Source organism: Onychomys torridus, chromosome 9 (genome assembly GCF_903995425.1).
Source record: "Onychomys torridus chromosome 9, mOncTor1.1, whole genome shotgun sequence".
Taxonomy (NCBI): Eukaryota; Metazoa; Chordata; class Mammalia; order Rodentia; family Cricetidae; genus Onychomys; species Onychomys torridus.
In genome coordinates, this window is record NC_050451.1 from 42,075,729 (window position 1) to 42,090,029 (window position 14,301).

The window sequence follows — 14,301 nt, forward strand, 5'->3', positions numbered from 1 at the left end:
AGCAATACAACATTGCCAGAGCCTAGCTCTTCTCCAACAGCTAGACCTGAACATCATGGAATGGAAAAAGAAGAAGAAGAAGAAAACAACCTTATAAGTAACATCATGAAGAGGCTCGAACCTTATATAGAAGAAATCAAAAATAAAGTAGAGGAACAGACAAACAAAAAATGGGAAGAATGCTATAAAAAACTAGAGGAAAGGACAATTAAAGCAGAAGAAATCCTTGAATGAAAATCATGAAAAAGCAAGGGAGACAATCCAAGACCTGAAGAGGGAAATAGAAAAAATGAAGAAGACACTAGCAGAAGGAATGTTGGAAATAGAAAATCTGAGTAAACAAACAGGAACTTCAGAGGCAAGTATAAACAACAGAATGCAAGAGATGGAAGAGAGGATCTCTGGTGTTGAAGATACATTAGAAGAAGTAGATTCATAAGTCAAAGAAAACATTAAAACCAACAAAGTCATGACCCAAAATGTCCAAGAAATTTGGGACACCATGAAAAGACCAAACCTACAAATAATAGGGATAGAGGAAGGAGAAGAATACCAACTCAAAGGCACAGAAAATGTATTTAACAAGATCATAGAAAAAAACCTCCCCAACTTAAAGAATGAAATGCCTATGAAGACACAAGAAGCCTATAGAACACCAAACAGACTAGACCCCCCCAAAAAAGTCCCCTCGCCACATAATAATTAAACAACTAAATGTACAGAATAAAGAAAGAATATTAAGGGCAGCAAAGGAAAAAGGCCAAGTGACTTATAAAGGCAAACCCATCAGAATAACATCCAATTTCTCAATGGAGACTTTGAAAGCCAGAAGGACCTGGACAGATATAATGCAGACACTAAGAGACCATAGTTGCCAGCCTAGACTAATATACCCAGCAAAACTCTCAATCATCATAGATGGAGTGAACAAGACCTTCCAAGATAAAACCAGATTTAAACAATACTTATCCACAAACACAGCCCTACAGAAAGCACTAGAAGGAAAATTCCAACCTAAGGAAGGCAGATACACCATCGAAAACACAGGCAATAGATAACACCACAGCAGTAAACCCCAAAGAAGAGAAGTACACACACACTACTACCAAAAAAATTAAAACAATAACAGGAACGAACAATCACTGGTCATTAATATCCCTAAATATCAATGGATTTAATTCACCTATAAAAAGACGCAGACTAACAGAATGGATATGAAAACAGGACCCTTCTTTCTGCTGCATACAAGAAACACACCTCAAATTCAAAGACAGACACCTCCTGAGAATAAAAGGCTGGGAAAAGACTATCCAATCAAATGGTTGTAAGAAGCCATCTGGTATAGCCATCTTAATATCCAGCAAAATAGACTTCAAACTAAAATCAAACAAAAGAGATGATAAAGGATATTACATACTCATCACAGGAAAGAACCACCAAGATGAAGTCTCAATTCTGAACATTTATGCCCCAAACACAAGGGTGTCCACATATGTAAAAGAAACATTACTAAAGCTTAAATCACATATAAAACCCCACACATTAATAGTGAGAGATTTCAACACCCCACTTTCACCTCTGGACAGATCGGCCAAGTTGAAACTGATGTTATGGCTCAAATGAACTTAATCGATGTCTACAGAACATTCCACCCAAACAAAAAAGTATATACCTTCTTCTCAGCATCCCATGGAACCTTATCTAAAATCGACCACATACTTGGCCACAAAGCAAATCTCAACAGATACAAAACAATTGGAATAACCTCCTGTGTTCTATCGGACCACCATGGTTTAAAGTTAGATTTCAACAACAGAAAAAACTACAGAAATCCTACAATCTCATGGAAACTGAATAATGCTCAACTGAATCACCAATGGATTAAGTAAGAAATAAAGAAAGAAATTAAAGACTTCCTAGAGATTAATGAAAATGAATACACCACATACCCAAACTTATGGGACACTATGAAAGCAGTGCTAAGAGGGAAATTCATAGCACTGAATGCCCACATAAAGAAGCTGGAGAAATCTCACGCTAGTGACTAGACAGCACATGTGAAAGCCCTTGAACAGGAAGAAGCAAAGTCTCACAGGAGGAACAGATGCCAGGAAATTATCAAATTGAGAGCTGAAATCAATAAAAATGGAAATAAAGAGAACAATACAAAGAATTAATGAAACAAAGAGTTAGTTCTTTGAGAAGATCAACAAGATAGACAAGCCCTTATCCAAACTAACCAAAAGGCAGAGAGAGAGAGAGCATCCAAATTAAGAAAATCAGAAATGACAAGGGGGACATAACAACAGACAATGAGGAAATCCAGAGAATCATCAGGTCATACTTCAAAAACCTCTACTCCACAAAACTAGAAAATCTAAAAGAAATGGATAATTTTCTGGATAGGGACCACATACCTAAGTTAAATCAAGACCAGATAAACCATTTAAATACTCAATAACCCCTAAGGAAATAGAATCAGTCATTAAAAGTCTCCCAACCAAAAACAGCCCAGGACCAGATGGTTTCACTGCAGAATTCTACCAGATCTTCAAAGAAGACTTAATACCAATACTCTTTAAATTGTTCCACACAATAGAAGCAGAAGGCATATTACCAAACTCCTACTATGTGGCTACAATTACCCTGATTCCTAAACCAAACAAAGATGCAACAAAGAAAGAGAACTACAAACCAATCTCCCTCATGAACATTGACGCAAAAATACTCAATAAAATTCTGGCAAACAGACTCCAAGAACACATCAAAACAATTATCCACCATGATCAAGTTGGCTTCATCCCAGGGATGCAAGGGTGATTCAACATACAAAAGTCCATCAATGTAATACATCATATAAACAAACTCAAAGAAAAAAAAACACACACATGATCATCTTACTAGAGGTAGAAAAGGCATTTGACAAAATTCAACACCCCTTCATGATAAAGGTCTTGGAGCGATCAGGAATACAGGGAACATACCTAAACATAATAAAGGCAATCTACAGCAAGCCAACAGCCAACATCAAATTAAATGGAGAGAAACTCAAAGCAATACCACTAAATCAGTAACAAGGCAAGGCTGTCCCCTCTCCCCATACTTATTCAATATAGTACTTGAAGTTCTAGCCAGAGCTATAAAACAACATAAGGAGATTAAGGAGATACAAATAGGAAAGGAAGAAGTCAAGCTTTCCCTATTTGCAGATGACATGATAGTATACGTGAGTGACCCCAAAAAATCAACCAAGGAACTGATACAGCTAATAAAAACCTTCAGCAACATAGCAGAATACAAGATCAACTCAAAAAAATCAGTAGCCCTCCTATATACAATAGACAAACAGGCCGAGAAGGAAATCAGAGATACATCACCCTTTACAATACTCACAAATGATATGAAATACCTTGGGATTACTCTAACTAAGCATGTGAAGGACTTATATGACAAGAACTTTAAGTCCCTGAAAAAAGAAATTGAAGAAGATCTTAGAAAATGGAAAGACCTCCCATGATCATGGATAGGCAGGATTAACATAGTAAAAATGGCGATCTTACCAAAAGCAATCTACAGATTCATTGCAATCCCCATCAAATTACCAACACAATTCTTCACAGGTCTGGAAAGGATCATACTCAACTTCATATGGAAAAACAAAAAACCCAGGATAGCAAAAAGAATCCTGTGCAATAAAACAACCTCTGGAGGAATCACAATCCCCGACCTCAAGCTCTACTATAGAGCTACAGTAATAAAATCAGCTTGGTACTGGCATAAATACTGACATGTGGACCAATAGAATCGAAGACCCTGACATTAACCCGCACACCTATGAACATATAATTTTTGACAAAGAAGCCAAAAATGTACAAAGGAAAAAAGACAGCATCTTCAACAAATAGTGCTGGCATAACTGGATGTCAATGTGTAGAAGGCTGCAAATAGACCCATATCTGTCACCATTTTCACAAAACTTAAGTCCAAGTGGATCAAAGACCTCAACATAAATCCAGTTACTCTGGACCTGATAGAAGAGAAAGTAGGAAGTACTCTTGAATGCATTGGCACAGGAGATCACTTTCTAAATATAACACCAGTAGCACAGACACTGAGAGAAACAATCAATCAATGGGACCTGTTGAAACTGAGAAGCTTTTGTAGAGCAAAGGACATGGTCAACAAGACAAAGTGACATCCTACAGAATGGGAAAAGCTCTTCATCAACCCCACATCTGACTGATGGCTGATATCCAGATTGTACAAAGAACTCAAGAAATTAGACAACAAAATGCCCAACAGTCCAATTAAGAAATGGGCTATAGAACTAAACAGAGAATTCTCCACAGAGGAAGTTCAAATGGCTGAAAGACATTTAAGAAATTGCTCAACATCCCTAATTATCCGGGAAATGCAAATCAAAACGACTCTGACATACCACCTTACACCTGTCAGAGTGGCTAAGATCAAAAACACAGAAGACAGCTTATGCTGGAGAGGATGTGGAGCAAGGGGAACTCTCCTCCACTGCCGGTGGGAATGCAAGCTTGTACAGCCACTTTGGAAATCAATATGGCACTTCTTTAGAAAATTGGGAATCCATCTCCTCCAAGACCCAAGGAATGCTCAATCATACCACAAGGGCATTTGCTCAGCTATGTTCATATCAGCTTTGTTTGTAATAGCCAGAACCTGGAAACAACCTAGATGCCCTTCAACTGAAGAATGGATAAAGAAAATATGGTACATATACACAATGGAGTGCTACTCAGCAGAGAAAAACAATGACATTATGAAGTTTGCAGGAAAGTGGATGGATCTAGAAAAAATCATCCTGAGTGAGGTAACCCAGACTCAGAAGGACAAACAGGGTATGTACTCACTCATAGGAGGATACTAGATGTAAAACAAAGATGACTAGACTGCTACACAACTCCAGTGAGGCTACCTAGAAAACAGGACCCTAGGAAAGACATAGGGATCACCCAATGACAGAGAAATGGATGAGATCCTCATGAAAAACATGGATGACAGTGACGGTAATGAAGGGCAAGGTTTGAGGGAAAGAAAGCTTAGGGGATCAGGAGATCCCATCTGGAAGAAGAACAGAAAGGGAGATAAAGGAATAACAGACCATGATAAATGAAGACCACATGAGAACAGGAATAGGCAGAGTGCTAGAGAGGTCCCCTTAAATCTACAATGATACATCCTCTGTAGACTGCTGGCAATGGTCGAGAGAAAGCCTCATCTGACCTAGTCTGGTGATCAGATGGCCAAACACCCTAACAGTCGAGCTGGAACTCTCATCCAATAACTGATGGAAGTGGATGCAGAGATCCTCAGCCAGGCCCCAAGTGGAGCTCCAGGAGTCCAATTGTTGAGAAAGAGGAGGGAATGTAAGGGTGTGAATTGTTGAGTCCAAGTTTGAATAAAGTACAGGGACAAACAGCCAAATGAATGAAAGCACATGAATTATGAACCAAAGGCTGTAGAGCCCCCAGCTGGATCAGGCCCTCTGGATAAGTGAGACAATTGAATAGCTTGAACTGTTTGGGAGGCATCCGGGCTATGGGACCAGGACCTGTCCTTAGTGCATGAGCTGGCTGTTTGGAACCTTGGGCTTACACAGGGACACTTTGCTCATCCTGGAAGGAGGGGACGGGACCTGCCTGTACTGAATCCACCAGGTTTAAATGAATCCCCAGGGGAGTCTAGATCCTGGAGGAGATGGGAATGGAGGGGAGGGGCTCGGAGTGGGTGTGGAAGGGGGGAGGACAGGGGAACCCATGGCTGTGTAAAATTAAAACAGAAATATAATAATAAGAAGAAAAAGAAAGGAGTTTTCATGACCTTCATCACTTACCACTTTTCAGTACCTGTGTGGGATCCTCGACTTTTCCTCCATTGGTATGTAATTCAGGGGCACAGTACTGCTGATCCTTACAGTAGGTCTGGAAAAGTATTGTTGAACTAATAATGTCTGATTAAAAGTCCTATCATTACTATACGAGCATTATTTAATATTTACTCAAAAATACATTATATGCAGACATGAAATTGTCATTTTAAACAGAAATTTAATGTATTAGTTTCTTGATAAAATTCATTTTTTAAAACTGGTGTCATGGTAGCAAATAGAACAAAGCAAAAGTCACATTCTAAAGGAATTTGTATTTTAGGTTCAGACTAAGTTCAGACTAGTCATTACCACTGGGCCCTGCCATGAATTCATTTCTATTCAAACCTTGAAAAATCATCAGGCATCTGCTTTCAGATGAGGAAAGTAAACATTACCTGTCCTGTCTAATTTCCTATGTAGAGCTAGAATTAAACTGAGGTCTTTAGACATCATCTAATTGACACTCCACTGTGTTTCTATGGATACATAAGAATTTACACCCTGAATCACATGGCCAGCAGGGAAAAGGAACTGCAAAAAGTTTACCCAAAGGTCTTGAGCAAGTCCAGCACGGACCACAAGATGGCAGTGTTTGCATTGGTCTTTTCTCCAGGAGCTGAAGTGTATCAGGTCTCTGATTGGCTGGCTGTACTTCCTGAGCCTTCCTTTGTGTTATGATTCTATTTCATCAGAAACAGCTGATGAAACAGGCAGCAGCTTTGGGGGCAACTTCTGCAGAACAACAATGGAGAAGCACCTGAGTGCCTGCTGGGTGGTTTTATGGCTGTATTTCCAGTGTAAGTTAGAGGAGGCTTTAGGGGGGCATAGGAAGTCAAAAAACATTTTCTTAGGATTTGGGGAAAAGATGTAATTCCTTGGGATATATGGAGGGAACAAAATAGGCCTATTCCTAGATCACCTGAGATTCAAGTGGAGAGTAAGGAAGGATATGAAGGAAGTAAAAGTACAAAGTGTGGATGATCGATTCCTGGAATTTTTCACACTCTTTTCTGAACAGGGATTGCTGGCAAGACCCAAGTGGAGCAGAGTCCCCAGTCCCTGACTGTCCTGGAGGGAGAGAACTGCATCCTTCATTGCAATTACACTGTGAGCCCCGCTAACAACTTAAGGTGGTACCAACAAGACACAGGCAGAGGTCTTGTGTCTCTGGCAGTCATGGCTTATACAGAGAACAAAAAGTCAAATGGAAGATACTTAGCAACTGTGGATACAAATGCTCAGCACAGCACCCTGCACATCACAGCCTCTCAGCTCGAGGACACTGCCTCCTACATCTGTGTGGTGGGTGCACCATGCTCCACAGATATTTGCACCCAGTACTAAAACCTGCTCCTGGAGGCTTCAAGGAGGCATAGGTGACAGAACAGTCTTTATAACACTGTACTACGGAACTGAATTTCCCTTTTTGGCTTATTAGTCTCATTAGAAAGACAATTTTAAAACAGTCTGAAAAGAAAGCTTGAGGACAATTTTAATAGATTTTGAGAGAAAAACAACAGTATAGGAAAGTAGAATATCCTGGCAGCCGCCATGAGGTGAGGAGATGGAGAAAATGTTAGCCTTTCAGTTCCCCACAGAGGTCAGAGAAACAGTGAGAAAGTGAGAACATCAAGGAAATAAGCTCAGGAGTGCTCAGCCACAGATATGTATGTAGAGGGCAGTCAGTAGTACACTCTTGTGTCCCAGGCAAGAGGATCGCATCAGAAACACATGCTTAACAATGGAAACAGAAATAGCTTATTAAGAAGAAAAGAACACCCCTAAGAATGGATGTGTGCTAATGAGCTGAGGAGAGAATAAAAAAAACACATCTGAGCACACTGTGTACAGCTCTTCATAAGACACTTCTGAGACGATCTTCATTCTTCTACCACTTGTGGATTTGGGGTTATTCTAGGAGTTTGGAAATGAAAGACCATGATTAGAATGTATTGTATGAGATTCTTCATTTTAAAAAAGGCAAACAAATCTTACTAGGATTCTGCAAAGCTCTTCTAACCCACTTGAGCCATCAGATTTCACACCAGTATTCTGCATTTATGAATTCCCCTCCCTCACACATTTTTCCCTAATCTCCCCTTATATGAAATATTACCTTAGAAATGTAGTGTTCTGGGCTCTCCATATTGTTCTCCAGATGTGGAGCAGTTAATATGCAGAGTCATGAGTTGAAGGTGGGTGGAGTTTCTTGTTCAGATAGATGAAAGAGAACATTCAGCAATTTGCAGAGAAACTTTTGTGAGTAAGCACAAGTGTGTCTGGGCACAAGAACTGACACCACCCCTTGGAGCTGGAGAGAAGGCACCACAGTATTTGGACAGGGGCCATGGAGAGGAACCTGGGAGCTGTGCTGGGGATTCTGTGGCTGTGGATTTGCTGTGAGTTGTGCTCACCTAAGCTGCTTTAGGGATTCTCCAGAAACGTCAGTGGTGGAGGGGGATGAGCCAACCCAAAGCTCTGTGCAGTCATCCTCCTGGTGTCTCCTGGGACATTAGACAGGTGTGGGTGAAAACCCCTCACTGATTCCAGTTTGCTTTTGTTTCCCAACAGGGGTGAGAGGAGTTGAGGTGGAGCAGAGTCCTCCAGCCCTGAGTCTCCATGAGGGAACCAGTTCTGCCCTGAGATGCAATTTTTCTATCACTGTGACATATATGCAGTGGTTCCAACAGAATCCTCAGGGCAGCCTCATCAATCTTTTTTACTTGACTCCAGGAACAAAGGAGAATGGGAGGTTAACGTCAACATTCGACTCCAAGGAGCGCTACAGCATCCTGTACATCAGAGATGCCCAGCTGGAGGACTCAGGCACCTACCTCTGTGCTGCTGATGCACAGTGCTCCCAGCAAGCCTGCAGTCTGGCCCCAAACTGCAGCTGGGTGTGCAGCTACAGCCCTGCCACAGGGAGACTCAGCAGGAGGCTTTGCACAGCTGTGTCTCTATCAGATCTCCACCAATTACAGAGATGTTGTGAGGAAACCCAAAATTACCACAGCAGAAATTCATGGCAAATTCAGATTGACATGACACTGACTTGGAGAAGCTTAAATGTTCAGAAACTTCAGCCTGCATGACTAAAATGAACACTTTACTTGTGTTAATGTAATGAAATATAAACTTCTCTTACACATTCCAGAATTATTTAGATCATTTCTCAAAATTGGAAGTTTAGAGCAACTGTTTCCATCCTTTGTTTAGAGCACATGGGACAAACACTTCCAGCTACTCTGCTCAATATGAAGTTGATAAAAGCGTTAAATCTGAAGATCTGATAGATTAAGTTGTAGAAAGGCAAGATGAACAAATCTTATTATTAAATCATGATGTCATTTTTACAATGTCTTGGTAATTTTAAAAATAGAATGCATTCAATTATGCATTATAAAACAAATATTTCACATAAAAATGATGAGCCAAAAGATAAATGACAAACTAGAGAAATATATTTGTAATTTATATCACAATAATATTTGCAGAAATTAATTCTACCAAAATATTTACATATCTGTATTGTAATATATATGCACAACTTCTCATTAAAACATTGCTTTCAAATGTAAAAGTGGGACCCTCTAAAGGTCACACAATAGGGGACTAATTCATTATACAATAATTTAATATGATCCTTACAACTGCTGTTTTCCAAGGGTTGACAGATTATATTCCACAGTTGAAAATTCTGGTGTGCCTCTTGTCTCTGTGAGGAACTGGAAAGCAGCCATCCTCACTCATTCTCAGTTTGTCTGTCCACTGTGTTTTCACGTTGAAACAGCAGCTGAGTGGTCACAACAGTGACTGGCGTGGCTGAAACATTTACTTTCTAGAGCTTCACAAATTCACTGACCCCTTGTGATTCATTCAGCTTCATCCCCACTGCAAGCACATCTGCTTCATATATAGATGATCTGAGCTTCCCAGATAATCAACAATTCCTAGTTGTCAATAAGATCCATGTGAGCTTGGCTGCAAGTGGTGACATTAGACGTGACAGCTTCTGCAGCAGGAATTATTGATCAGGTGTAATTCTACTAGGTTTCCTTTATATGTTACTTTTTCCTCTGTGCTTTTAATATTCTTTTCTTGTTTCATATGCTTAGCATTTTGATTATTATGTGTCAAGGAAGCTTTCTCTTCTGGTCCAATCTATTTGTTCTGTAAGCTTCTTGTAACTTTATAGGCATGTCCTTACCTCTGCACATATCTAACTCCACACTTCCTTTTTCTCCTTTTAGAAAACAGAGAAGTAAACAAACAAATGAAGAAACCAGAATAAAACAAACAGAAAAAAACAAATTACCATGAGAATCTTATATATCTGCAAAGACACATGCACACACACAAAAATATATAAATCCAAAAAATTGGAAATGATAATATATAAGCAAGGACAAATATGTTAAATAATGACCCACATAAAGCATTAAGAGATGTAGAAAATAAACAAAAGAACAAAAATACAACTGAGTTCATTTGCTGGGCATGAAGCTTACCCTAAAGTGTGGTTTGTATACCCAGTGAAATGCATTGGTAAAAACTTAATTTCTTCTTGTGAGCAGTTTTAATTGAAGACAGTTTTCTTGGTTAGATATGGGGAATGATGTCCACTTCTTCTTCTCAGGACTGGAACCCTATCTGTGCAGGATCTGTGAGGGCCCTTTGCATGTTGCCACCATCTCTATCAGTTCTTATGTGAGCCAATCTTATTGTGACTGGAGGGCATGGTTTCCTTAGTGCCTTCCATCCCCACTGATCCTTATTCACTTTCTGTTTCTTCTTCTATAATACTCCCAGAATCCTGAGGGAAGAAGTTTAATGGAGACATTCCATTTAGGACTGGGTGTTCAAAGGTCTCTCATTCTCTGTATATTTTCCAGTTGAGGAGTTGTGGATCTATGTGTTTCTTCCCATCTACTGCAAATTGAAGCTTCCCTGGTGATGGCTGAACAAGACATTGACCTATGTGTATAGCAGAAAGTCATTAGAAGTCATTATATTGCTATGTATATTTAGGAGGACAATGATAATTGATTTTCTCTTACGCCCACAGCCTATCTAGTCTTAGGTTCCTGGCCACCACAGCAGTATCAGGCATGAATGCTACCTCATGGAGTGGGCCTTAAGTCCATTCAGAATGTGGTTGGTCACTCCAATATCACTTGTGCCATTATCATACCAGTGTATCATGTATGGTGGTCAATATTGTAGAGCAAAGGGTTTATAGGTGAGTTGGTGTTTACCTTTTCTCCGCTAGCAGCATTCAGAGTATATTCCTGAACCATGGACACAAGTTCATAGGAGTAAAAGCTTTATTTAGGAACCAGCTCAGTATCTCCATGTTCAATGAGATTGATAGATATTGTCTACAACAATAGTACTTTACCATCCATTTGTAGAGAACAACCAATAGCCTTGGTAATAGCCTCAGTTTTGAAAATTTGCATGGGTCCTCTTTGGCCAACAACTCCGTAAGATGACACCTTTCTTGGCACTGGAGTTTTTACTTGTTGGTAGGAAGTGTCGAGTTGGTGATTTGTTTCCGTTATTTGGTGATTTCATTGATTTATATAATATATGTGCATTACATTCAGAATATAATATATACTAGGAGTATATATGTATCTATATTAAGAAGCTTCTACTGTAGTAGGTTTCCATATGACCTCTCAGAATGTGCTTAGTTTGTGCTTTCTCTCCCCACACCCCCTCCCTTATTCTCTGTTCCCTCCTCCTTTCTGTTTAATTTTCCTATTCCACCCCTCCAACCCCATCTCTTTACTATCTATTCTATTTTCCCCTAATCAGGAAATCCTTCCTTCTCTCCTACTCTATCCCTAACTTCTACAGATATACAGATTGTGGCAAGCCTATTGAAGGCTTAAAAGCTACAAATGTCAGAGGATACACACTATATTTGTTGCTTGTAGTTGGGGTTACCTCACTCAAGATGATTTTTTTCTAGCTCCATAAATTTACCTGTGAATTTCATGACTTAATAGATAAGTGATATTTCATTGTAGAAATGTCCCACTTTTCCATTATCTATCCATCTCTTGATGGACATCTAGGCTGTCTCCAATTTTTGATATTATGTTATAAAATGAATATCGATGAGCAAGTGTCTCTATAACAGAATATAGAAGTCCTATGAGTATACATCTATAAGTGGTCTAGCTGAATCTTGCAGTACATCTATTCCTGTCTTCCTGAAGAACCACCATACTTATGTCCACAGTGAGTCTTTAAGTTTGCACTCTCAACTGCAATGGATGAGTGTTCCCCTTAAACTACATCCTCACCAGCATATGATATCACTTTTTATTGATTTTGGCCATTCTGATGTGTGTAAGAAGAAATCTCATAGTATTTTTAATTCACATTTCCCTGAAAAATAAGGATTTTGAACTTTTAAGTGCTTCTTAGTCATTTGTGTTTCATCTTTTGAGAAATCTCTTTAGATGTGTACCTATTCCTTAAATTGAGTTGTTTCCTCTCTTGATATTTGGTCTTTTTAGTTTTTCATATATTTTAGATATCATCCCTATATCAATTGTATAATTGGTAATGATAATTTCATTTCCATAACTTGTCACTTTGTTCAAATGATGATGTTCTTTGCCCATACATAAGCATTTCTGTTCCATGAAGTTCCACTTGTCAATTATTGCTTTAATGACTTGCTGTGGAATATTTGTACACTGGGTGAAGGTGTATTTCTGTGATTTGTGTGATAAAAAGCTGAACAGTCAATAGCTAGGCAGGCGAGAATGGGCATAACTTCTGAGCAGAGAGTGAACTGGAAGAAGAAAGAGAGGGCCAGTGTGGAGATGAGGTAAGGAGCCACATAGAAAAACATAGATTAAAAAATATGTGTTAATTTCAGTTATAAGAACTAGTTAGGAGCTGGTTGGTGGTGGCACACGCCTGTAATCCCAGCACTCGGGAGGCAGAGCCAGGCGGATCCCTGTGAGTTCGAGGCCAGTCTGGGCTACCAAGTGAGTTCCAGGAAAGGCTCAAAGCTACGCAGACAAACCCTGTCTTGAAAAACCAAAAGAAAAAAAAAACTAGTTAGGAACAAGCCTAAGCTGAAGCCAAGCTTTCATAATTACTAAGACTCTATCATTATTTGAGGGCTGGTGTTCCCAATGAGAAAGTATAGCTGTACAGTGACTGTGCTATTAGTGTCCTGTTCAAAAAGTCTTTTCCTGTGCCAATGAGTTAAAGTTTATTCCACACTTCTATTTATTAGATTCAGAGTATCTGAATGGATGTTCTTGTCCTTGATCCATTTGGACTTGAGTTTTGTGTAGACCAGTAAAAATGATCCTGTTTATAATCTATTACGTGTAGCCATTTGGTATGACCACAACCATGTGTTGAAGATGCTGGTTTTTTGCTGGTGTGTAGTATTTTGGGCTTCTTGATCAAACGAGGTGTTCATAGGTGTGTGGACTTATGTCTGGGTCTTTGATTCTAAATCCACTGATCAGCACGTCTTTTTATTTATGCAAATACCATTCTGTTTTTATGACTACTACTCTGCAGCACAACTTGAAATCTGGAGTGGTGATACATTAAGCAGTTCTTTCATTATTCCTTTTTAATACATCCTAAGTTGTTTGTGTTTCCATATAATGCTGAAATTTTTGTTTTTAATTTTCTATTACTGAGAAGAATTGTGTTTGAAACGACAGAGATTGCACTGAATCTGTCAGTTGTTTTGGGAAGGTGGCTACTTTCACTGTATTAATCCTGACAATTCATGAACATGGGGGTCTTTTCATTATCTAATGTCTTCTATTTCCTTCTTCAGTGTTTTAAAATTGTTATTATACAACTTTTTCATTTACAGGATTAGAGGTGATCAAAAATATTTTATTATTTTTTTTATGCCACCAGGCTCTCAGGTTGAGTGTCTCTACTGTCATGTGACATAAAGCAATGGTGGTGTGGGAGGAAAGGAAATGCCTCAAGGGTATGCTGAGTCCTCAGTGAATGGAGGAAGAGTGAGGGGACAGGTGGGTGGTCTGTTACAGGGCTGGGGATGGTGCCAGGGAAATGAAATGGAAGGACAGTGAAGATGGCCTATCTGCTTCCCAAGACTGTGTACACTCGGTTCCCAGTTAGACAGTGTTTGTAGCTGTTCACAGTTGACAGGAAGGAAAGGTAATGGGCTAGAAGCAGGGGGTTATTGGAGGGTCCACAGGAAGGAGAAGAGATGGGTTATTGCAAGGTTTGGCAGATTCTCCAGGGAATCCACCACTGCTCTTCAATCAGTAATTCAGTGTAGATGTTGTGGGAGCGACTGACCTGGATGGTACCAATCTCAAGATGAAATCACTTCTGGGAAGGTACCTAAGAGTAGCTGTGTGTATTGTTGATTG

The 14,301-nt window shown here is 39.5% G+C and overlaps 2 gene segments (V, D, J or C); both read left to right on the forward strand.

The window, feature by feature from the left end:
- Positions 1-6,647: 6,647 nt before the first annotated feature.
- LOC118590726 lies at positions 6,648-7,246 on the forward strand. The segment is given in 2 exon segments: positions 6,648-6,699; positions 6,921-7,246. Coding segments are annotated over 2 exon segments (378 nt in total).
- A 1,003-nt stretch (positions 7,247-8,249) lies between these two features.
- LOC118590727 lies at positions 8,250-8,994 on the forward strand. The segment is given in 2 exon segments: positions 8,250-8,301; positions 8,474-8,994. Coding segments are annotated over 2 exon segments (573 nt in total).
- Positions 8,995-14,301: the final 5,307 nt, after the last annotated feature.